Source organism: Nelumbo lutea, chromosome 5, assembly GCF_056320005.1.
Source record: "Nelumbo lutea isolate HS-2025 chromosome 5, American lotus-T2T, whole genome shotgun sequence".
NCBI lineage: Eukaryota > Viridiplantae > Streptophyta > Magnoliopsida > Proteales > Nelumbonaceae > Nelumbo > Nelumbo lutea.
In genome coordinates this window covers 60,411,729-60,437,818 of record NC_142688.1, presented here as the reverse complement: position 1 = coordinate 60,437,818, position 26,090 = coordinate 60,411,729, and the positions used below count along the sequence as shown (strand labels likewise).

The 26,090-nt window shown below is 39.6% G+C and overlaps 1 protein-coding gene across 5 annotated transcripts in view; it reads right to left on the bottom strand.

Annotated features, from left to right (window-relative positions):
- Nucleotides 1-23,214, bottom strand: part of MLO4 (Seven transmembrane MLO family protein) — a 119,907-nt gene extending 96,693 nt beyond the window's left edge. For 2 of the 5 annotated variants that reach the window (XM_088942810.1, XM_088942811.1), the window contains exons 1-8: nucleotides 22,404-22,529; nucleotides 22,256-22,313; nucleotides 21,851-22,080; nucleotides 21,652-21,768; nucleotides 20,687-20,747; nucleotides 17,244-17,335; nucleotides 8,963-9,037; nucleotides 699-784 (exon numbers count right to left, since the gene is read on the bottom strand). In XM_088942810.1, coding sequence (XP_088798936.1) covers nucleotides 699-784; nucleotides 8,963-9,037; nucleotides 17,244-17,335; nucleotides 20,687-20,747; nucleotides 21,652-21,768; nucleotides 21,851-22,080; nucleotides 22,256-22,313; nucleotides 22,404-22,529 — 845 coding nt within the window. Of the gene's footprint in view, nucleotides 1-698; nucleotides 785-8,962; nucleotides 9,038-17,243; nucleotides 17,336-20,686; nucleotides 20,748-21,651; nucleotides 21,769-21,850; nucleotides 22,081-22,255; nucleotides 22,314-22,403; nucleotides 22,530-22,684 lie in introns of those variants that run through there. The other 3 variants (XM_088942812.1, XM_088942813.1, XM_088942815.1) reach the window with 3 other exon arrangements.
- Between the last annotated feature and the right edge of the window lie 2,876 nt (nucleotides 23,215-26,090).

Sequence of the window (26,090 nt, the reverse complement as noted above, 5' to 3'; positions counted from 1 at the left end):
TGGGCATTTTGTTATACAGTTCAGTTCCATTTTACCGGTTCTAGTGCCTTTGAACAATTTCACTATAGAATGAACAGTTTACAGAGATTTATGAGAAATGTACTTACATAAGGATCTATAAAAATCACAAAAGATTCCTTTTTCTAGAAAAAATGTTTGAAACTGCTTCTTCTCAGATATGTATGGTTAGTATATCACCTTTCAATGTAGTTCAAAATTTTCTTATCTGGGCAAACCTAAGGATGGAACTGACAAAAGTACAAGCTATAGTAATTTGTACAAAACCAATAACCTCAAGGCCCAAGGTGACAAGATGAGATCAATCTCAAACAATACAAAGGGTAGAAAACAAAAACAAGTTTCCTGCAAGAAGAGTACTGTCACTTGTCAGGAAGAAAATGTATTACAAAGGAGTAACACTGGGATGTACAATAAATATTCTGGTTGGATATTTGCAACAACATAGTAGATAAGATCAGACGATCTACACTCTCCATGATCAACAACCAAACGTACAAAATTCATGTGTTAACAGTGAATATATATTTTTTTTGTAAAGAATTAACAGTGAATATGCTTACATTAGATCCAACAACCATAGTCTCCAAGGATTTCATACCATTAGCTCTGAAAGTAATAGGTGATTCTGGAAGTTAAACAATAATATTTCTTTGTTCAAATAAGGTACAGGGATCTACCTGATTCCTAAAATTCCATAAAATTCATCCTCCATGCTCCGGACCATGTATTTATGAAAATCATAAGAAAGTGGCAGTTTGTGATTCTGGAAACCAGAATAGAAGGTCTAAGTAAAATAGTCCATGAGAAAAACAAAAGCAGTGTAATAATATTTCTATATGAAAGGCTAAACCTGTTCTTTGTCTACCAAAAATGTAAATGATGTTCGGGAAAAACAGTACATAGGTCTTGTAAATTTTGAATTTCTATAATGACATAGTATCAGAAAATAGAAGAAACTCAAAAAATTATTAAACAGTGTTATAATTCGGTTCTGCCTTAGAGTTCTGTTTGTCTGAGATCAGTTATGTAGAAAGAGAAAGTTGGAAGAGAGAAAGAGAGAAGGGAGAAATTCTGGTTCGAACTGGAAGACTCAACATAACCTCTCCCAGTCGGCCAGGCAGTATTTATATTATCAAAATTAATTGAAAAGACATATGTGCCCTTATTTAAGTTAGGAGCACTGATTCCAACACAACATTACAGATCAGCAACATTAAAGTAGGTATAAAGACAGAAATACCCCTACGCTAACACTCCCCCTCAAGCTGGTGATTATATATCATATACTCCCAGCTTGTTACATATGTAGTCCACTCTTCCCCGACTCAAGCCTTTTGTAAATAAGTCAGCCCACTGATTTCCTGTATTAACATGTGTAGTGTCTAACTCTCCATTCAGCACCTTCTCCCTCACAAAGTGACAATCAACCTCAATGTGCTTGGTTCTTTCATGAAACACCGGATTAGAGGAGATATGAATTGCAGCTTGATTATCACAATAGAGCTTCATTGGAGTGTTGATGTTGTACCCTACTTCCTATAAAAGGTTCCTTAGCCACACTAATTCACAAGCGGTGTGCGCCATAGCCCTATATTCTGCTTCTACACTGCTTCTTGCCACAACCGTCTGCTTCTTACTTTTCCATGTCACCAGGTTACCTCCCAGAAACGTGCAATAACCTGTAGTAGACCGCCTATCAGGCATAGAACCAGCCCAGTCAGCATCAGAATACCCTTCTATTTCAAGTTTCCCGCCACTCTTGTATATCAGACCGTGACCCGGACCCCCTTTTAGATACCTCACAATTCTCAAAACTGCATTCCAATGAGGAATCAGAGGTTTCTGCATGAACTGGCTTACCACACTAACCACAAAAGAGATGTCTGGTCTGGTAATGGTTAGGTAGTTCTGTTTACCCACAAGTCGTCGGTATCTACCAGGGTCTTCAAACACTTCACCCATATCACTGCTTAAATTAGTATTTGTGTCCATGGGTGTCTCAGCTGGTTTAGCACCCAACAAGCCTGTTTCCTCCAGCAAATCAAGCACATATTTTCTCTGGCACAAGTTAATACCATACTTGGATCTCGCTACCTCTATCCCCAAGAAATATTTCAGCTTACCAAGATCCTTTGTCTGAAAATGATCATGCAGATAAGTCTTCAACCTGTCAATACCCATGTTATCATTCCCAGTAATAACGATATCATCTACATACACCACCAACAGTATTTTTCCTTCTGAAGAGTCATGACTAAATACAAAATGGTCAACTTTGCACTATTTCATACCAAACTTCTTTACCACCTCACTGAACCTACCAAACCATGCTCGAGGAGACTGTTTAAGCCCATATATAGCCTTCCTTAGTTTGCACACCTTACCATCCTCCCCCTGAGCAACAAACCTTGGAAGTTGCTCCATGTAGACCTCCTCGAGTAAGTCATCATGTAGAAAAGTATTCTTGATATCAAGCCGATATAGTGGCCACTCATACATGGCTGCAAGAGAGATCACAACACGAACTGACCCTATCTTAGCAACCAGTGAGAAGGCCTCTGTGTAGTCAATACCATAGGTTTGGGAGTACCCTTTAGCAACCAACTGCGCTTTCAGGCATTCAACACTACCATCAGGCAGATACTTAACTGTATAAACCCATTTACAACCAACAACTTGCTTCCCAGGAGGAAGAGCAGTGAGGTCCCAAATATGATTATGATGAAGGGCTGAGAGTTCTTCTTCCATGGCTCAGCACCACCCTGGAGAGGCAAGGGCTTCCTAGACATCCTTAGGGACAACAACTGATGATAACAAGGTGACAAACTGGCGATGGGAAGCAGAAAGGTGAGTAAGGGAAACATAATTAGAAATGGGATGCAGGGTGCAAGTACGTTTACCTTTCCGCAAAGCAATGGGTAGGTCAAGCTCAAATGTTGAGTGCAGGTCTGGTGCCGGATCCGTCGATAGAGATGTAGCCGGAGTAGTAGTTGGTGCGCGTGGGCAATGTGTATACACATAATGGATAGGTGGGCGTTCAACAAGTGGTGGCACTGGAGGCAAGGGTTTGGTCACGGTTGGAACAAAGGAAGGAGCGTTGACAATGGGAAGTGGAAGAGGAGGAGGTGATGAGGGGGAAGAAGAATCACCGGACCCCAAAAAGAACGGAGTAGACTCAAAGAATGAGACATCAGCACACACAAAGGACCGTCGAAAACCAGGATGGTAACACCTATACCCTTTTTGGGTCCGAGAGTAGCCAAGGAAGATGCACTTGAGAGAACAGAGATCGAACTTGTCATTCCCGGGACCCAGATTATGGACGAAGCAGTCACAACCCAAAAACTCTCGGCGTAAGAGGAAACGGAGACAAAGTGGGAAACAAAACCTGAAACGGAGAATGACCATCAAGGATGAACATGGGCATCCGATTAATCAGAAAGCAAGAGGTAAGCACTGCATCACTCCAAAAAGGTTTGGGAACATGCATGTGATGCATGAGAGATCTTGTTGTTTCAAGGAGATGGCAACTCTTTCTCTCATCCACCCCATTTTGTTGTGGGGTGTAGGTACACGAGGTCTAATGTATAATGTTGTGTTGGTCCAGGTATTCCTGAATGATGAGGATAAATATTTGTGGTCATTATCAGAACAGAAAACTTTGATGTGGGTACCAAATTGGTTATGAATCTCAGCATAAAATTTCTGAAAAATGGTAAACAATTCACTTCTTTCTTTCATTAAATAGAGCCACATCATCCTTGAAAAATCATCCACAAAAATTACAAAATATCTGTATCCATTATATGACATCACTTTATAGGGACCCCAAACATCTGAATGAACTAAAGAAAAAGGACTCGACACACGGTTATCAACCCTAGAACTAAAGGGAACACGATGGTGTTTCCCAAACTGGCATGACTCACAATCCAAAACAGAAAGCTGATTCAAGGACAGAACCAAGGACTTCAAGACTTTTAGCGACGGATGACCAAATCGGCAGTGCCATTGGAGAGGAGAAAGAGATGACTGGAGAGCTGTTGAAGTTCTACCTCTGCCACCGTCAAGATAATACAGTCCACCTACTTCATGCCCTCCACCAATCTTCATCCTCGTCTTGAGATCTTGAAAAACACACATAGAAGGATAAAAGGTAATAGAGCAGTTAAGTGATTTGGTCAGCTTACTAATAGACATAAGATTAAAAGGCAATTTAGGAACATACAAAACTGATGAGAGGGATACAGGATCTAGGTCAACATTACCAACACCACAAATTGAGGATGTGGAACCATTAGCAAGGGTGACAGATTGTGATGTTGAGCAATGAGATAAGGAGGAAAACACACCTAGAGTTCCAGTCATGTGATCGGAGGCTCCAAAGTCAATGATCCAGGGATTGGGTGTGGATGCCAGACAAGCCATACCTGAGTGAGCGAAAGTCGTCGTGTTCGGCTGTGATTGGATAAACCTCTCATATTCATCACGGGGAACACTCACCATCTCCTTCACAGGACCATCTGTGGATGTAGGAGGCATCTGATCAAATGAATGATTCTCCTGTCTAAAGCTAGAACTTGAGTCACCGGTCGCAGCATGATTGGCCCAGGTTGAGGGTGGACCATGTAGATCATAACAATAATTGATGGTATGTCCATCCATACCACAATGAGTGCACTTCCTCAGGCCTAAGCCACATCCTCTACCACGGGCTCCCCTTGAATCTCTACCCCCAGTACGACCACCACCACGATTATGAGTAGGCCCACCATTGCCACTTCGGCCATACACAGAACCACTACCACCACCATGGCCAGACTGAGCTCCCTTAGCTCCACCTCTAGCACCACAGCCTCTCGGTACAGCAAAGGCAGATCTATCTGAGATATTAGAGTTCTCAGTAGATCCAATAGAAATCCTCCAGAGTCGAGCAAATACCTCTTCTAAGGAGGGAAGAGCTTACCCTCCTAATATCTGAGCCCGTACTGGTTCATATTCAAACTTTAGTCCCACCAAAAATCTAGTCACATCAAGTTGTTCTCTCTGTTGTTGCTGAATCTTGACATCAGAAGTGAGAGGATGATAGACATTCAACTCATTACGTATGTTTCTCATGTTGGCATAGTACTCCTCAAGACTCTAATTGCCCTGTTGCAGGTTAAAATACTCTTGATACAGTTGATAAACTCTGGTTGTATTGTCCTGCCCCGAATACAATTTCTTCGCATGTCCCACACATCTTTGGCAGTATCAAGAAACATAAGTTCACACTAATCCTGGGTTCCATACTATTCCACAACCATGTGATGATCTGAGCATCCTCTTGCTCCCAGTCTTCATACTCGTGAGAGTTAGAGGAGGGTTTCTCCTCTCTTATGTGTTTTACCTTCTTCTTTGCCTTCAGAAAGACTTCGACGGATTTAGCCCAAGGCACATCATTCTCTCCACTTAGTTTAATGGAGGTCATTTGAACATTCAGGTAGTCTGTAGGCACCATCACACTAGGTTTATAATCACTATTATCTCCCATTATGTTATCACCGATTCTGCATACTTGCTGAATTCTATTATCAATGAGATCTGCACACTACACACCACTAGGTCACACCTGTCACACTGATTGCAGCACTTATTGTTGCTGAAATGTGTGCTCTTTACACCACAAACCCTAGATCACACCTGTCACACTGATTTCAGCACTTGTTGTTGCTGAAAAGTGTGCTCTTTACACCAAAAATCCTACTCCTAAACTACCTGAAACTCACCACTATATGGTCATATCTCTTCCCTTTAAATGCACAAAGAAACCAGCATAAACCCTAGCACATTACTGTCTGAAACCCTAGCATATGATCTGAAACACACTTCCTATTTAATCCATAACAGATATCATGCACTGAGATCTCTTACCTTATCACTGAAGTAACAATCATACGAGCAGGAAATCAGTTCACACACAACAGCCATTCCACACACGACAGCCACTGCACACACAATTCGGCCCTCTATTCTTCCTCTACTAGGAGAGGGCGATCTCAGAAATCACAGCAACCGACCACATACAACCTGAATGGAGGCATAGAAACCTCCAAGGGAAGAGGGCGATCACTCCTTTTCATCCATTTCCCTTGTCTCCAATCGAATGCAGAAAAAAAGAGGAAAAACCCTAGATAGGGTGCGCAGAGAATAGAAACCTAGGCAAGCAGAAATCTAGGCAGATTCAAGTTGCTCTGATACCATGTTATAATTCGGTTCTGCCTTAGAGTTCTGTTTGTCTGAGATCAGTTATGTAGAAAGAGAAAGGTGGAAGAAAGAGAGAAAGAGAGAAAGAGAGAAGGGAGAAATTCTGGTTCGAACTGGAAGACTCAACATAACCTCTCCCAGTCGGCCAGGCAGTATTTATATTATTAAAATTAATTGAAAAGACATATGTGCCCTTATTTAAATTAGGAGCACTGGTTCCAACACAACATTACAGATCAGCAACATTAATCTAGGTATAAAGACAGAAATACCCCTATGCTAACAAACAGTAAATAGGCATCCATTGGTGTCTATATAAAACATGATTGTGAGGGCATTTTGGGTTTTATCCTTTGTTTGTATTTGGGTGCCCAAGTAAGGGCAAACTTGTACTTTTCCAGCAAAATATCAAAGCAATGTTTCTGGTGTGAACAGTAACCAGACACACCATATGTAACTCCCCTCTTTTTCTCTTCTCTCTTCTTTTCCTCCTTTCTCTTCTTTTCTTTTCTTCTTTCAGCTTCACATTGATCAACTTGTAATCAGAGCAACATCTGGATTCAGGGTGAGACTTCTGCTGGTCTTCGTACAAGTGGCGCCAACCATCCTTGAAACTGGTATGGTTCAAATCACCCTGAATTGAGGGATTTTTTTGGTATAGGTTTCACAGTCGTGCAAAACCTTTGTGATTTGTTATGATTTTTCCAAAAGGAAATTCACAGAAAATTCAGATTTGAGGTTGAAGCTATTTCAGTGCCTTTAATTGAGTGTTTCTCCTTCAAACCAATTTCATTTCACTCATTTTATATTTCTAGGAAGACAGGAAGTGGTCCTGTAATTTTCTGAACCTTAGAAATATTTTGGGGGTTTTTCTTCTTCCTATATTGTTCTGCCCAAACTGTCCTTGGGGGTTGTTATTGCTTCTTAGCTATGTTGGCTTTTACCTTGGCCTTGTTGTGTATTGGTGGTGCATTGGAACTCTTTGTGACTCTCAAAATTATTCCCCATTAAGAAATGGAGGCTTCTAAGGATGTTCACTTGGTTCCCAGAGTGTTTCAAGGAAATGTGGATACTTCCAGTGGCATGATAAGCACTGCGAAAATTGATGAAATCAACTTCTTGGAATGGTCCTAGTCTACTAAGCTCACCATTGGAGGAAGAGGTAAACTGGGTTTTCATCAGCAAAAAAGAAACCAAGCCTAAATCACAATACCTGAAGTTTGCTAAATGGGAGGAAGACAATCTGATGGTAATGTTGTGGCTGGTTTGTTCCATGCAGCCACATATAACCTGTAATTACATGATCTTATCCATGCTAAGGATATTTGGGATAGGGTCATGGCTACCTATTCTCAATCCCAAAACACAGCTAGGATTTATCAACTTTGCAGGGAGGCCTAGAGTTTGCATCAGGGGAAAGGACTATAGCTATGCACTTCTCCTCCTTACAATCCCAGTGGGAAGAAATGGATCATTTGGAGGCCATAGAGTGGAATTATCCAGAAGATGGGGAGCAATACAAGAAATATGTTAAGAATAACGTTTTTTATTTCTTGGTTGGGTTAAACTTTGAGTTTGACCTTACTCGGCAATACATCCCGAGTGCAAACATTGTTTTCTCTTATTGTTGTCTACTACCTAGTGCAGGGTGAGGAGAGTAGGAGAGCAGCCATGGTGACATCTCCCATGGTTGAACATTCTTCTTTCATGTCCTCTAAGCCCAAGCAAAGCAATAGTGAATCTATAATCACTGAGAAGTCAATGATGTAGTTTGTGAATATTGCAAGAAGCCCAGACTTACCAAGGACAAATGCTGGAAGCTTCATCCTCAACTGAACCCTAAAAAATTTAAGATAGGAAAGAAGGGCAATACACACTTGGCTGTAGTTGGTAATGATGTTCAACCACCTGCTCCTATGACTTCCTCTCAGGAGTCTTCTAGCCTAATGGGTTTTTTTTTCTGATCAATAACTCACATATTTCATTAAAATTAGAGAGAAAAAATACAATGGTACAAGAAAAGGGAGATAAACTCTCTTATCTCACCTAACCAAAACAAGACAAGAGAAAAAATTACAAGATAGTCCAGAATAAAAAATCCGTATTTGCCCCTTGTTTAGCTAACCCATCAGCAAAGGAGTTAGCACTTCTTTTAACCCAACTCATCTTCACCTCAATATTCTTGGTTAACCAATTGAATTTCCTCTTCTCATTGCTATAGTTACAAATATTAGCAGTATCATTTTTCAGCCAATCCACTACCAATTTAGAGCCACCCTCTATGGCCAATTTGGTGATGTTCAGTTCAATTTCCCTTTGAGTTCCTTCAATAACAGCTGAAATCTCAACTCTAAGAGAATCACCCATTCCAATTGCCCCAAAAAGAGAGCAATTATCACTCCCTCCTCATTTCTTAAGACACCCCCAATACCTGATGGACCCGGATTACCCATGCTACTTCTTCCATCAAAATTAAGTTTGATAAAACCCACTAGGAATCCAAGAAGGTAAGGATGTGCCTTTAATCGGAGCTGATCTTGCAATTTCCTTCCAATTTCTGAAGAAATCATCCGCTGAATGGGTAAATTGAGAAGCCTTCCATATATATGTGAAAAGGATAATGGCATTTCCTATAAAGAACTTCAGTAAAAACTATGCATAAAACAGAAGGTATTAAGGAAAGGTTGATGCTTACTGTTATGAAACCCAAACGCAATGCCATGTAATCTGACTTCTGTATAGATCTCCAGAATTGGCGTAGAAAGCAAAGCTGAAATAAGAACAATTTTTCATGGTCAACTTTAACTTAATGACACAACTCCCAATAAAAGTAATACCTAAAGGAAAATGGAAAAAAGTCTGATATATCCAATAGATGTATTTAAAAATTAACAAAATAAAAAAGAAAACATGGTAACTATGCATGATCAATTTCACTTATCGAGACATGCAGATTAAATAAAAAATACTTTGATATGTCATCATGTTTTTGAACATTAACCAAGAAAATACAGTGACGATAAATGTTTTAAGAATACCTACAGACGAGTTACATATGAAAAATATTCAGTTTCTGTTGTCTTTGTTTATTTCTTAGAACAAGTAGCATAAAGAAACTAGATAACTGAAAATTGATCTGCAAGTGGTATGAATGAGACAGACAAATACAGGAGAATTCTTTCTGGTTGGGTTTTTACAGTCAACCAGGAATTTTCCACTGAAAAATCAGCTTAAAAGTTAAACCCTTCATGGTCATCAAAGAAGCCATCTTTGTATGTGTGGCCTTAGCAATTTTTTTTTTTTATGCAACACTATTTTGTGATTATTTATCCTGCATATATGTATATGATAATAAATTTATTAGGAAAATTGAACTGATAATTTTTCATTGCAGTTCGAAATAGAGAAGTTGAACAGATTTGTGGAGTGTCTAAGTGAGTCGACCACACCAAGATAAAGGTAACTATATTAATGAAAAGTAAAAGGACAAATCTATCCCTAGTATACAAGATGTATAACTCATAGTGAAAGAATGAAGAAATATGTACAATAAGAAGAAAATTTATAATATTAACCCTCGTTGTCCTTGTCTCTACACACCCCCTCAAACTGATGTAGAGATACTAACATCAGTTTGCTCATGAGAAAGGAATGTCTGACTCTAGTCATAGCTTTGGTGAGGATGTCCACCAGTTGAAAGGTTCAAAGATAACATGAGGAAGTGAGATGCGGCCAGAAATGAGAAGATCCCTGATAAAGTGGCAACCCACTTCAATATGCTTCATTCTCTCATTGAAAAAAAGATTGGAAGCAATCAAGATTGAGATGATGTAGGAGAAACTGGAGCCAAATGATTTCACTACACGCTGAAGACATAGCTCCATATTCTGCCTCTATGCATGATTTAAAAACTGATTGCTGCTTCTTACGTTTCCAGGAGATAATAGACTCACCCAGAAAGATGCACCATTCTGTAATGGACCATCTAGTATCTGGACAACCAGCCCAGTCGGCATCGGCATAGGCTGGTAACTGAAGGGATGGGGGAAGGAAAGAACATGCCATAAGAAGCAATCCTCCTAAGATAACGAATGATACAATGTACAACTGTCATATTAAATTGTTGAGGGGCCGAAACAAATTGGTTGACTATCTGGACAGCATAAGAGATGTTTGGTCATGTCATTGTAAGGTAAATAAGACTCTCCGCAAGTTGATGGTAGAGAGTGTCATCCTCTAAGAGTGGACCATCATCCCTACTCAACTTCAGGTTAAGTTCCAACAGTGTATCAATTGTCTTAGTACCAGTAAAATGAGCAAGCTTGACCAAGTCAGTGACATATTTCTGTTGATTAAGAAAGTAGCCACTGGAACTGTGGTGCACTTCCACGCCCAGAAAGTATGTTACTAGTCCAAGATCCTTCATTTCGAAGGATTAACTAAGAAGATGTTTTAGCTGATGTATATGATGCAGGATCTTTGTGATTCAGCACTATTCTTGCAACCAACTTAGGTCTAAGTGCGTAGCACAAACAAAGAACTAATAGAAAAAGAAGAGAAGAGAAGAGAGGAAATGGAAATAAGATGAAAATCCTAGGCAATCACACCAAATTATGTAGAGAACTTTCTTTGTTCATTAGCAAAAACTATCTTCCAAATGAGCCTTGCAAACTTAATAAGAAGAAGCTTCCAAAGGAAGAAACTTGCCCCCCTAAGTTAGGTTGCCTAACAAGCCACTTAAAAAAGCTAGATTAAACTAAACCTTCTCCAAACAATTAAAAACATAAATCCAAACAAGGGGAAATTACTAGACTAAGATCTGTTCCCAAACATAAGCCCCCCTAAACACGCAAAATTACAAAAATACCCCTGCAATCCAGAAATGTAAGAAAATCAAATAAGTCCTGTCCAGCAGCAAGCTCAACCACACAAGGAGCATTTAAAGGTGGATTGAAGACTCTAGGGTCTTCCCAAGTTGATCCACTGCTAAACCAGATCCATGTGGCCCCCACATCTTTGCAATGATGCCAAATGAGAATAGGAGCAGCTTTGGTTCTCTTTTGATATGCCTTAAGTTGATCCCCATCAACTCTCCCCAGCTTATAAAAACTCAGCTCCGTTGAGTAAAGGCACCTCTCATACATATTACAATTCAGGCATCGGAACTCATTGGCAACAATCCAAGTGCAATCAGAGTGAGGACAACCTTTCCATTTGACAAGAAACTTGCGATATTCCCCATGTCGTGCTGAAACAATTTGACCATGAATAACACCTTCAATCTCTTCCTTGGAAATGGGGGCTGGTGGTAAGCGGCCTACGGATTGGTCCATATTGGTCGCATCACCATGATTCGATGTTAAATCTTCCACATTGAACGCATTACTCATACCCATATCTTCTAGCAAATCAAGTACATAAACATTAGAGCTGATTTTCTTCTTGATTTTAAAAGAACCCGAGCATCTTGAATGGAGCTTCTTATAAACACCTTTAGGGAAATGCTCAGGCCTAATTCGTACCATTACCAGGTCCCCTTCATTAAAGTCAGTAAACCTGCGTCATTGGTCAGCATGGGACTTATAGGCTTCATTGCTGGTTGCAAACTTCCTCCTAACCTGATCATGGATCTCCTTGATGTGATTAGAAAAATTTTCTACATCTGCCCTTGGTCTTGCTTCTGATGGCCAAGGAACTCTATAGGCTTCTTAGGCTGAATTCCCATCACTATCTCAAAGGGGCTGCAGCCTGTACTTCTGTTCACAGAACAGAAGTAACATGATCACTCACCAAACAATGAAGGGGACATGGTAATGGTAGTTTCTCCTCCCCATGACCACTCACAGAAGTAACACTCACCAACCAAACATGAAGTAGCATGATCACTCACAGAACAGAAGTATCATTGAGAGATGCCATGGATTCAATGTTTAAAATGTCGATGTCAGTGGAGATGTCAGTCATCCAAATATAAGAAACATGTTGGAAATATTGTAAAAATTATAGACATGGTGGAAACATTTTAAAATATGAAAAATATAGAATGATATTTTATGAAATGATAAAAGAAGCATAGGCACACCTTTTTAAATTATGATCTTGATCCAAGTCACTAAACAACGCTAAGAAACTAAGGTTATAGACAAAAGAATACCTTTTGAAGTTGCCCTGTAAACCTTAAGATTCAGAACTTCAAGATAAAATGATTTAAAGCAAAATGTAACTATAGAAAGTGTAAATGGTCGCAATAGATCAACCAATTGCACAAACAAAAAATAAAAATTTAACTTCATGTTTGAAATGAATATTGATCTAGCTCAAAGTGGTAATCATGTAAGTTAGGTAGATAATAACATTGTTACTTAACATATCTTCAATATTCTACCAACTTATGTTATAATACTATATCTTGGACTCCACATAGTATTGGTAGTGTTCACTGGGGAATATGTTGATTCTAATAAATTTCATGTCGCTACCCAAGAAAGTGGAAATGGAAATATGCCGTGGAAACTATTTGTTGTATTCCATGCTGCCACAGGTAAGGAAGACTTTTATGTGGGCTGAAACTGCTTGTGAGATATGGGAATAAGTGAAGTCCACCTATTCGGAGCAGAGACACTATGCCAAGATATATCAACTGCAAACTGAATCTTCTACTTGCAAGCAGGGGGAGAGGAGTCTCTCGATGTACTATACTGATTTGACATCGATATGGAAAGAACTTGATCACTATCAAAATGTGAATTGGAAGTGCGATGAAGATGCAAAGGCGTATAAGTTGTATCTCAACAACGGGTCTTTGCCTTTCTGCTAGGGCTGAATCCTTCATATGAGTCCATCAGGGTGCAAATCTTGGGTAGTAAAGACTTGCCATCAGTTCAGGAGGTGTATGCCTTAGTACAGTCAGAAGAAAGTAGAAGTGTGATGAATCGTGTAGAATGGGAGTCAGTTGCCCTAGCTGTCCGAGGAAATTCAGATAAAAATGTCGGTGGTGCTTTTAAAAAAGGTGACTCTCAGAAAAAAATAGATGATGAGATTAAACTTCGATGCACTCACTGCCAGGAGACACGACACATGAGAGATACATGTTGGGATCTCCACGGAAAACCTAAATGGGCACAGGATTTGGGTAAGAAGTCAACACCCGATAAGGGCAAGAAACCAAGTCAGCAGAATCAGAAGAAGTATAACTCAGCTAATATGGCGTCGACAGAGACTAGTCCTTTGGTAACTCAGGAGAGGCATCCCAGTTCTAACCCTAAGGAAGAAATTATCAACTCCTTTCGTGAACATTTGGAATTGTATGGTAGGACTCTCCACCAAATAGATTCTAGTCCTACTCCCTCTACCTCTTTTGCGTCTACATCAGGTAATGCTGCCACTGCCTTCCATGCGTCATCTCATACCACTAATTCTCCTTGGGTTATTGACTCCGGAGCGTCAAACCACATGACCGGTAAGTCAAATTTATTTCAGACATATAACCTTCTCTTTGGGAGAGATAAGGTGAGACTAGCTGATGGTTCTTTTTCTACCATAGCTGGCCGAGGTACCATACCTCTCCCACTTGGCCTTACCCTTCCTAATGTACTACATGTTCTGAAATTACCTATTAACTTGTTGTCCATTGGTAGTATAACTCACTCCTTGAACTGTTCAGTCACTCTTTTCCGTCTTCATGTGTGTTTCAGGATTTGGCCTCGGGGAAGACAATTGGTAGAGGAAGCATGGTGGATGGTCTCTACGTGTTGGAGAGTAAAGTTGGTCTTGTGGCTACAGAGTCCATGGGTTCGTCAAGTGAAAGTCAAGCCTATTTATGGCATAATCGTCTAGGTCATCTTTTTTTGAGACATTAAAAGTTATGTTTCCAAAGTTGTTTGAGTCCTTGTCAGTGAGTCAGTTACAGTGTCAGATATGTCAATTGAGTAAACATTGTAGAAGTTCTTTACCTTTGCGAAATAAAAGATCTAAATTTCCATTTCATATTGTTTATTCTGATGTTTGGGGCTCTATTACTCTACCCACTGAGGCTGGATATAAGTACTTCATTACCTTGATTGATAATTATTCTAGATACACCTGGGTTTACCCTATGCGATCTCGAGATGAAGTGCCAAAAATTGTGAAAGACTTTCAATGCATGGTGTTCACTCAGTTCCAAACAGAAATCCATATCTTCCAGTCGGACAATGCGAAGGAATACTTCCATTATGATCTCACAGAGTTTATTGCTTCGAGTGGGTCACTTTAGCAAAGCTCTTGTGCTAGGAGACCCCAACAAAATGGTGTTGCTGAACGAAAGAACCGTCACCTTCTCGAAGTAGCTCGTGGCTTATTAATTCATATGAATGTGCCGAAACGTTTTTGGATGGATGCAATCTTGTATGCTACATACATCATCAACTGCATGCCCTCTCGGTTACTAGAGTATAAGGTCCCACATCAGCTTTTGTTTCCTACAACCCCGTTGTCCACCATTCCGATGCGTGTTTTTGGGTGTCGTTGCTTTGTCCATAACCTATCCCCTACTCGAGGTAAGCTTGATCCTCGGGCTATTCCCTGTGTTTTTCTTGGTTACCCTTTATCTCAAAAGGGGTATCGTTGCTATGATCCTACCTCTCGCAAGTACTGTCTCCATTGATGTATCCTTCTTTGAGACTCAACCTTTTTTCTCGGTTTCTCTTCAGGGGGAGAGTAGGGTTGAGGAAACTCAACTAACTCCTTTACCCGATCCTCCTCCATTCCGAATTTTTCATCGTCGCCATAAAAGCCAGCAGAGTTCAAGAGTCGTGGAACCTGACACTATGCAACCAACATCATCGGATTCACCAGAGGCAAATCCATCTCATCAGCCAGGTACACTTGCTCCTATTGATATGTCTATTCCTTTAAATGTCGAATCACTTGTCATCAATGATCTTGATATTCCTATTGCTAAGAGAAAGGGTGTTAGATCTTGTACCACTAATCATCCTATCTCTAATTTTGTGTCCTATGAGCATGTTTCACCTTCGTACAGTGCCTTTCTCTCCTCTGTGGATAGTGTTCCCATCCCTAAGACCGTGGCAGAAGCTTTGTCAAAACCTGAATGGACAGATGCAATGTAGGAAGAAATTGATGCCTTACACAAAAATGGTACGTGGGAGTTGGTAGATCTTCCTAAGGGGAAGGAACCAGTGGGGTGCAAGTGGGTGTTCACAGTGAAACACAAAGCTGATGGAACTGTTGAAAGGTACAAGGCTAGACTGGTAGCAAGAGGCTTTACATAGGTATATGGAGTGGACTATGCAGAGACTTTTGCTCCAGTAGCCAAGATGAACTCTATCAGGATCTTTCTTTCATTGGCAGCAAATCTTGACTGGGAACTTCACCAATTGGACATCAAAAATGCTTTCTTGAATGGTGATTTGGAAGAGGAAGTTTACATGACCCAACCTCCACGATTCTGTGCCAAAAGCAGTGAACAAAAGATGTGTAGGTTAAAAAAATCTTTATATGGGTTGAAACAATCACCTCAGGCTTGGTTTAGTAAGTTCCATTTAGCAAATCAACAGATGGGGTTCAAACAATGCCAGTTAGATCACACTCTATTTGTGAAAAGAGGTGAAGGGAAAAATGCAGCTCTTATTGTGTATGTGGATGACATAGTGATCACAAGAGATTGGGAGGCTGAAATATGGAGACTAAAAAAATTCTTAGCCACTCAATTTGAGGTGAAAGATCTAGGTCCCTTACGTTATTTCCTTGGAATTGAAGTTGTCCGCTCTCACAAGGGCATCTTTATTTTCCAACGGAAATATGTACTAGATCTACTAGAAAATAGAGGCAAGTTGGGGGGTAAAACCAATTGACTCACCTATTGAATCTAATCATCATCTGGGAGACAGTCAGGGAGAGTTTTTGAAAGATATGAAGAAGTTCCAGAGACTCGTAGGGAGACTTTTGTATTTGTCTATGACCAGGCTTGATATTGCTTATGCAGTGGGTGTCCTTAGTCAGTTCATGCACAATCCTAGGACAACTCACTTTGAAGCTGCAGAGAGGATCCTGAGATACCTCAAGAAATTTCCCAGAGCCGGTTTGTTGTTCCAGAAACATGGTCACTTAAAGGTAGGTATATACTGATGTAGATTGGGCAGGAGCAGTCAATGAACGAAAGTCTACTAGTGGGTATTGTGCCTTTGTAGGAGTAAACCTGGTCGCATAGAGAAGTAAAAAACAAAGTGTGGTGGCTAGATCTAGTGCTGAAGCAGAGCATAGAGCAATGTCTCATGGGGTTGCTGAAATCATGTGGATAAGAAATTTGTTAGGTGAACTGAGTTTTGCAGTGAGCAATCCTATGTCACTCTACTGTGGCAATAAACCTGCCATCAATATTGTTGCTAATCCAGTCCTGCATGATAGGACGAAACACATTGAAGTGCACAAGCATTTTATTAGAGAGAAACTTGTAAATGGAGAAGTGTGTACTCCATATGTCAGCTCAGAAGAACAACTTGCAGATATCTTCACCAAAGGTCTTCATCATGTGCGACACAAAGCTTTGTGTGACAAGTTGGGCATGATTGACATCTATGCTCCAACTTGAGGGGGAGTGTTGAAATAATTTAGTTGTTGGTGTTGGGGTTTATTTGGCTAGTTAAATTTTTTTTATTTACTTCTGTTATGTCTGTTATTGTACTCACTTATAGCAGGGGCACAAGGATCTTTTCCCTTGTTATTTCTGCCGCCTTATATATATTATAATAAAAGTTGGTGCCGCCAACACTGTTACATTGTCAATCCCTTCTCTTCTCTTCTCCCTTCTCTCTTCTTCTTCTCTTCTCTTCTCTTCCTCTTATTTCTGGCTGGCCACACTGTCAAGACACCATTTAAAATAATAATAGATCCCCTATCGCTAATTAAGGGAAAATAATCACCTCAAAAGCCATTTAAAATAATAATTTACAAATATAAAAAGCATAAACTATCACCATCCAAATGAGAATCCTACTCCTGCTCCATGGATGAGATGTGTGATGGAAAACAAAAGTGGATTGTCGCCTCATCACCTTGGGCCGTCTTTCTATAAATCAAAATCATGATTAAATATTAAATAAATCTACACTAGTATTCTTCTAGAATAATTGAGTATCATAAGCCAAGCAGTTGGATAGAAGAGAGCGTGCATTGAATGTCAACAATGGTATCGCAAAATTTCATACAAGTGATATTAAAGGATGTAGAGCTAAAAAATAAAAAAGGGAAAGCCACCATGGTTGAAGTAATAACATTTTAAAGTGATAATAAAAAGTAGCAATACACAGAGCAGTCAAATAACTCTCGATGGCTCTTCACCCCATAAGATAAGGTTATCTGTAGCAAGTAGCTTCTGAATCAGCCAGAAGGTTACCCACATATTCTAATTGCTAACACTGGATTTTCTTGCATTTTTCTTACACTTAAAATTTTTCGGGACAATTCAGTCTTTTAGGTGGCATAGCTTGCAGGTTCAACTTGGGTAAGGTTCAATTGGGAATTTGTCAAATTTTCAACTGGCTTGAACCCTAACCCAAGCATGATGTAGTTGAAATTCTTGTCAGGCAACCTAACTTGCAGCCCTAATTGCTTGGTGGTAAAGTATCAGGCTGATGTCCAAGTCTAAGAATGGCCAATTTGTTGCTAAAAGTGCTAGAAGTTAGGTCAATATCCCATCCACCTGAGGTAGCTCATCCTTCTACAACTATAGACAAAACATCAAATCAATTTCTAGATGGATTTGAGCATCCCAAAGTTATTGAAGCATATTAAAGAGAGGAATCAATTGCTGCACCAAAATTTGAATGCTGAGAATTTATAAATTGATATTTCCTCGTTTGTTTTGAGACCAAGTGTTAAATTTTAGTAAGCTTGATAATTTGTTAGGTCTATGATTAGTAGTTTCCTATTTTGATTAGGAAGCTTTGAGTTTGAGTCAACTACTATTTTGTATACTTTCTATTTTCTTGGTTTCTAATTAATTGTGATCCTATTTCTAGTTTCCCTTCTCCTAGGTAAATATTGTCTAGGTTTCTAATTTTTGAGTTTCTATTTTCTAGGTACTTCATAATTTATTTTCTATCGGGACTCTAATTATAAGGCAAAGTCAAGAGCGGTAAAATCTGGCCACAGGGTTCAGTTTTTTATGTGAAATAAAGTATTCCTCTGTTTTGTAGTTCCATTATTCTTCTCTTTCTAGTTTTGATCTTTCAGACACAAGCCACCAAAAGATCTTTCAATCTTCAACCTTGTTCCACAAAGACATGCCAGACCTTGAGTGTACCCACTAACTCAAGGCTAAACCAGCTACACTAAGCACTGCTTGTAAAAATCTTAATCCCCTTGCATTAATTTGTGTTAGAGATAAGATGCCTCCAAGAAAGGCCTCCAATCCTAATGCCAAGGAAGAAACTAGTGAGGTTACTATGAAGAAAACAGAGGGGCTCTTGTTGTGGAAATAAGAAATAATGTGGCAGCAAGAGAGTCACATACTAGATCTATGACATCAACAAGAACTTAAGAAATGATCATGGCCACAAGAACAACAATTTTCTAGCTATCTACAATGAGTTTGTATGTCAAACCATCCCCAAAAATCTTCAGTCACATTATTCCCCCCTCTAGCCAAAAGGCCGACATTACTCTCTTCAGACAAGACCAAAGCATATACCTCCTGAATTCTAGGTAATTCCTCACTCTCCCAATCAAAGGACTAGTAATGGTCCAGTTCCTTGCACATGTGTATAAGGCTAGAAGAGTAAGTAGAGTGTGATTTGTCTCCTTCACAAGCTGAATATTCCACTTGTAGTTGATACAGTTGCATAGTGTCTTTGTTCTGAAAAGTGCTGCGTGGACTCTCCTAAATGGATGATGTATCATGTCAAACATGCATCCAAATCCCACACACCGCACGAATTCTAAGGGCACTTCTACATAACATTTCCTTTTTTCTATCCTAGCTATCTGACATAAATGAATAACTTATCTACAAGAGGAATCAATTTTTCATATCAAATGTCATTTAGTAACAACCAACATTACAACCTTTGGACAAACTGGGCACAAGTAGCGAGGTGCTCTTCCATTAAAAATAAGACAGTTACAAGGTGGTCTCCTTCATCTGAAGGCTCTTTAAAGCTGAACTTCGATGGAAGTAGCTTGAGCAATCCAGGGCTATCTGGAATTGGGGGTGCTCTGAGGAATGAGTTTGGAGAGGTGGTACTGCTCTACTCAGGTCCTTTAGGAGTTGGAGATTCTGTTAGGGCAGAGCTTTTAGCTGCTGTACAAGGGGTGTAGTTTGCAAACCAATTGGGGGTAGAGCATCTAATCATTGAAGAGGATACCAGGGTGGTGGTGGGCTGGCTGAAAAACCCAAAAACCTTGAGGATACAAGATGGTGCTACAAGAATGAAATTAAGAAATTTATTTCGCTGACAAGGGACGTGTTGGTTTCTATACAGTGGGTGAGGAGATCAGCAAATACTTCAGCTGATGTGTTAGCCAAACAAGGGGTAAATAGGGAAGAATTGGTTTGGCCTCAGCTGTGATTTATGTAATTTATTACTAGTTTTTTTATGAGCTATTGGGAGAGGCTGCAGCAAGTGCCTCTCCATGGGTTGTTGTATGATGTTACAAAGCAGTTTAATAAAACTTTTATCACTCATCAAAAAAGCATTATTTGTAGGTATATAATGTTAAAATTCAAAAATATGACTTGTTTTAATAGTATATACTTTTCCATAGATGTGTCTATGAGTCCATTTTTCTCATCTTGTTAAGACTCTTGGAAAGGAGTCGACTTCTAATTCCCGTGTCCATGTCCATGCAACACTGGTTCTGAATAAAAAACCTTTGCTTGGCCTGAAATTTCCTTTGCAATTTCAGCCCAAATAATAGTTCCTCTTTGCAAATCCTCAGAAAGGACAAGTCCAGACATTCATATGGAGTTTCTAAACAGACCCCATTTTTTCCAAATTGTGTTTGCATGTTTCAATGATTAGGAGGAAAGGCAAGTATTTTAGGAGTAGCAGTGAAGTTCACACTGTTTTCATTGCACTGAATCTCTTCTTGCATTCTTATAAATTGTCTTTGTAATAAGTTAAAGACACATATTGGACCACATTCCTTAGTACACTTATCAAATGAAGGATGGCAGCTTTTATTTTTAAATTTCCAATTACATTTGAACACAGTTTAATTCATCAAATTGTAAAATGCAATAAAGCATTGATAAGTCTAGAGTAGACAAACTCAATGGCAGAACATATTCTCCTAACTGGAATATGCTAGAAATCCTACAATCAACTAATAGTTTGTTTCATATGGTTGGAATTAATGGCGCATTAAATCAATTCCTGTACCACTAGCTTTATTCATCCTACATGAATTACATGCAGACCTTGCATATTTCCATCAAGAACAAGTTTTGCTTGGTTTTCCCATTTCCTCCAACTGTAAATCTGCATCAACATGATTGAGCAAACTTATGAGTAACTCTGAACCTAAGGAGAGAGTTAGGTAAAGTTTAACTTACCTGAATAATATTTATGATCAAAAGAACACAGGTAAATGGCTTACCAAAAAATGAACAGGGCCTAAATATGTAATTGTATATTTCTACAGGAAATTATCTCCCCAATTAAATCCCATTCATATTGTATGTAATTTAAGCTGATAGAGTATCAAGTTGTCAATCAAAAGAAGAAAAGAAAGATCTTTAGCTTATTAATTTTTCTGGTATCCATTTTGGAGTTTAAGGAATTTTGATTCTAAGACTTCAATCATCACAAGAATTGATCATTTTTGTCCTGTTTATTGGTTTATAGCTTGTTGTACTACTTAGCATACACACCGATGTGTATGCTAAGTAAGTCCTTTCCTTAATGTCAATCAATACAATTACAACTTACTATTCAGAGAGAGGGAGAGAGGGAGGGAGGGAGGGAGGGAGGGAGAGAGAGAGAGAGAGAGAGAGATTTTCTGAAATTCTTCCATCAGTCCTCACAGTTCCAGGGCGCAAACATTGCTAAATGAAAGAATCTTGCTTGATTAGTATGATCAATTCATTTTGCCAGACAGGAAAGAAGATCACATGTCCCCTAAAAATGTGTTTGTGATCTTTTGCAAGTTCATTTTGAGAGTTATACCAAGAGGCCTGGGACATTGTGATTCAGTAAAGGAACTCAAATATGAAGGCAACTTTTCAGGTTACCAACATCCAAGGGGCTTACTGGCACGAACACTGAATGATATACAAGTGAGAGTCAAGAAGAGACCTCAAACGTAAAAGGCCCTTAATTGAAAAGAATAAAATTGGAGGCAGAAGCTCCAGAAATACCTAAAAATGATGAGGGAATACTTTACCTTAACCATAGACAAACCAACTGCAACACAACTATATAAAACATGAGTTATCCCAAGAACGAACAAGAACCGGTGAAGCTGCTCTAGACCTTCGTATGAAAGAAATGGTTCGCGACCCTGCAAAGCAAACAAACACTAATGCAGATACTAACCCTACATACAACATTGACAAACCATAAACAAGAAGAGAGCTGCTTACCTCACCACACTGATGAGAGGAGGAAGGATTAGTGATTGCTCTCCGAGTCACATCCGTCCAATTTGAATCAGAACGTAACTTTGTTATTGAGATATCATTCTTATACATAAAGTCATCTTCGGAACATAGATAGAATCGACTGCTGAAAAGAGATGAATCGATGCAAATCTCAGAGATCCACCTTGCGCATTGCCCCAGCATCAAAGATATAAGTCCAAAAAACATCAGTTCTGAAACCCACAGAATTAGACCGAAAATTCAGATACCCATTGTAGCAACAAAAAAAAAAAAAAAAACAGTTCTGAAACACACAGGATTAGACAGAAAAACTAGATACCCATTTCAGTAACAAAGCAAAAGTCTCGCCTACATGAAAAAACCAGTCTTACTGAGTCACCCACTTACCTTCTTTGATCTTTTCCACAGAAACCAGAAGAGCCTTCCTTCTAGTCTTCTTCAACCACTGTTAAAAGCAACAAGAATTTTTGCAGCACTGTATATATGACAAGAAACCAAAACCAAACCAAAGACACTGAACTAAATTATCCCTCACCCTTCCAAATCTGTAGATGGATCGTTCGACAAGAAAACAGACGAACACCATAACCGTAGTCACCGACGCCACCGACCAGGTTGGAGTTTCGGCCAGGGATCTTCCTTCCACTACATTCCCTTCCATCAAAACTCCAGACTCAATTTCAAGTGTATTCGTTTGATAACCAAAACCCACGATCCAAAAGAACAGAAACTGAAGGCCAAAAACAGGGGAAGAAGAAAAGAAGCAGGAAAGTGCTTAACAGAGATAGCGATGTAGAATATCTATACATTCAGTACCTGACCTTCGTGGCTCTTCTCCACTCCAATATTTTATTGTTTTTCGCTGATTGATTGCCGAACAGCCATCTCCAATTCATCGGAGTGACTGAAAACTGTCTCCTTCGTTCCTCAGCTCAACACGAAAACCAACATGCAAACGGAAGAAAACAAAGCCTTAAAATCTCACAATTGCAACAACTACATATATTTTAAGATTTTAAAATGAAGATAACTAGCAATCGAGGTCTTTCCTCAGGCCATCCTTTTTTATAAACTTTTTTCTAATAGATCACAGATCCACTCGGATCTGTTAACCGTAATGCGCGCGCAAGACTAGTTTTTTAATTTTTGGATTATAGCTTTTGTTTAGGCAGTTTCTATAGTGCCGAAAAGGTATCATATAATCATTAGCTTTTGTTTAGTCGGACTCGTTTGTTTCAGATCCTTCCACTATCGTAGAAATTGCGTATTGTATTTTGGCAATTCCCATGATATATATATTGGAAAAGTTAAGGATTGGCAATCAGTTTGTACTTTGTACCATAACCTTTTTGTCTAGTCAAAATGATGGTGCAAAATGGCAACGATTTCAAGGCTGCAAAGTGAAATCGGATGGAGGATTTGTAATTAGGATTTGAATTCCTTAATTAAAACAAAATTTGTAATTTTTGTCCCATTTGCATTCTTTGATATTGCAAATTTTCTGTTTGATGAGGGACGATCTTTCCCCCTCTTGCCACGTGGGGATAAAAACGCTTTACGGCACCTTGATAATACATGTGGCAAGACCTTCCTTAAATGCATCTTGTCAGATTGGTTCACGAAGCTCGAATAAACTCATGGTTTTCAAAATCGGACCGGACGGTCGGATCAGAAAAACCTAGAACCGGTCAAGTTTGGTTTTCCCCAAAACTGGATTTTTGCCAAAAAATACGTTAATTGGGTCAACTAACTGCTGACCCGGGCGGTTGAACCGTTTGAACTGTTCAACGGTTTTGACTATTTTTTAATTTTTTTATTTTTTTGTCAAAACGGGTCGAACAGATTGTTCAACCCAGGAACCAAACCCTTGACCAATTCATTCTCCGGATCAATTTTAAAATCCTTGAATAAACTCTAACATCATTTAAAGGCATCTCGCCAAATCGGCTTACAGGTTTGGAGCATACATTTGATTTGGTCACACGGTACTTTCAGCCTACTAATCTGACCCAGGCATCTCGTTACTCGAGGGACCTCTACGACCGAGGTTTAAATCTGGCCATCACGCCTTCGGCCCGGCACGACGGCACACGGGTCATGCCAGGCCCGGTACGATCGTGTAGACCGTGCTAGGCCTAGGGTTTTAGGTCCATGAGTCAAGCTAGCACGGCGCAACCGAGAGGGTCATGCCGCTCGCGGCCCGCATGTCAACATGGCCTACCACCCCCCCCCCCCCAATAAACCGCATCCTGGGCGTGGATGTGAATTTGGCATCAATCCACAAGCGGGATTCAATCCACCCCTAGAAATCCTAATTCCACCCTAGGGGTGAACTAAACTATAAAAACCCCTATATTATTTCTATTATATTATATATATAATATATAATATAAATTATAATTATATAATAATATAGTATATAATATATTAATAAAATAAACATTTGTTTTCAATTTTATTATACTAATTTATTTAATTATTGTACATATAAGCAATTGTATACATCAAAATTCATATAAAATTAAAATTTTAAGTTTCTTTTCGATTTTTTAAAATAAATAGCTTTATCCCGGTCCATGTCTCGACCTGGCCCAAGGCTTGGCCTACGGGCCAGCTCGGCCTATAGCATGGCACGGGCTCACACGGGCTTGGCCCTTGGGCCATGCCAAGCCGACCCCCTAAGTTATCCCAGGGGAAGGCAACACAGCCCAGGACAGCCCGCGAGCCCGTTTTACACCTCTACTCCGACCCCAGTATACCTCCAACTTAGGTGGTTAGCTCTCTCTTTTCCTTATCCACACAGAACAATTGGCCCAAGATGTACACAAGCATGAAGGCCACCTGACGAGAAAACCCACCCACGTCGTATGGGCATGTCCTATAAACGACAAACACACATCCATTAACCGCCCAAAACGAGTCGACCGCCTAGCTCGCTCCTTTTGCCACGTTTTGGTCAAGCCTCGATGTCTATATAAGGGTAAACCTCTACCCTCCGAAGGTACATATACTTTTACTATGTGATTCATATTCTTACAACTTGTCACTTGGGAGAGCTCAACATTTATTGACTTAAGTATCCGAGTTCCTTGCCCGAGATACCCACCCAAGCCCTTCTAACATTGTTTGTTGCTGATTCAACTACCAGCAATCCCTATTGAGCAACCTCCTAAACATAAAAGTCATTCCCTCTTGCTCTCATCATTTGTGTCATCTCCAAAAAACAAGGACACTCATCCATGCAACTGGTCTAGAGCATGGATGTTTGCCTTCGAACATGGGAGGACCAAGAAGTAGCAGCACAACAACTGCCTTAAGAGTAGCCTATCACACCACGAAGAGGGTAGCTTCCAGTGTAGATGCTAACTTTTCGACCGCCTGTGCCTCCAATGATTATAGATGTTTTGATCTTCAATCTAGTTGAAGGTATGTTTTAAAGGATGTTACCTTGCTTGAATCTTCATCATTTTTTCAATTATCTCATCTGCCACTTAAGGGGGAGATTATGAGTGAAGATCGAACTCCATTCTGCCTTCCTATTGTTGTTTCTATGTCTACTAGTTCTTCTTCCTCTCATTCTTGTAATAAGGGCATTCGTTCCCCTCCTCCACCTCTTATGTAACGGCCTCAATCCTAGCAGCAATTTATAATTCATAGTAAGAGGGTGGCTCTTGAAGCTGAATGCACACCACAATCTAATCCCTTAAAATCAAGTAATCTTGAACCTCCTAATACTTCTATTGTTTACCCTAATCTTGAATGCACACCACATCATGCATAGATGTTGCACGATGCTCTCTCACCCTCCTATCATGCCTATATTTCTGCCATCTCTTTTGTTTCTATTCTTCGTAGTTTTACAAAAGTAGTGTAGCACCCTCATTGGAAAGAAGTTATGAACCAATAGATGGAAGCCTTGTTAAAGAACTAGACTTGGGAGATTGGGCTTCGTCCCAAGGATAAGGTTCTTGTTGGGTGTAATTGAGTGTACACTATTAAGTACAAAGCTAATGTTTTAATTAAAAGGTATAAAGCTCACATTGTGGCCAAAGAATATACCGAAACATATGGCATTGATTATCTAGAAACCTTTTATCTTGTTGCTAAGATAAATTCTATTCGTGTGATTATGTTACTTATTGCCAATTTTTCTTGGCCTTTATATTAGGTGAATGTGAAGAATGCATTTCTTAATTGGGATCTATAAGAAGAAGCGTATATG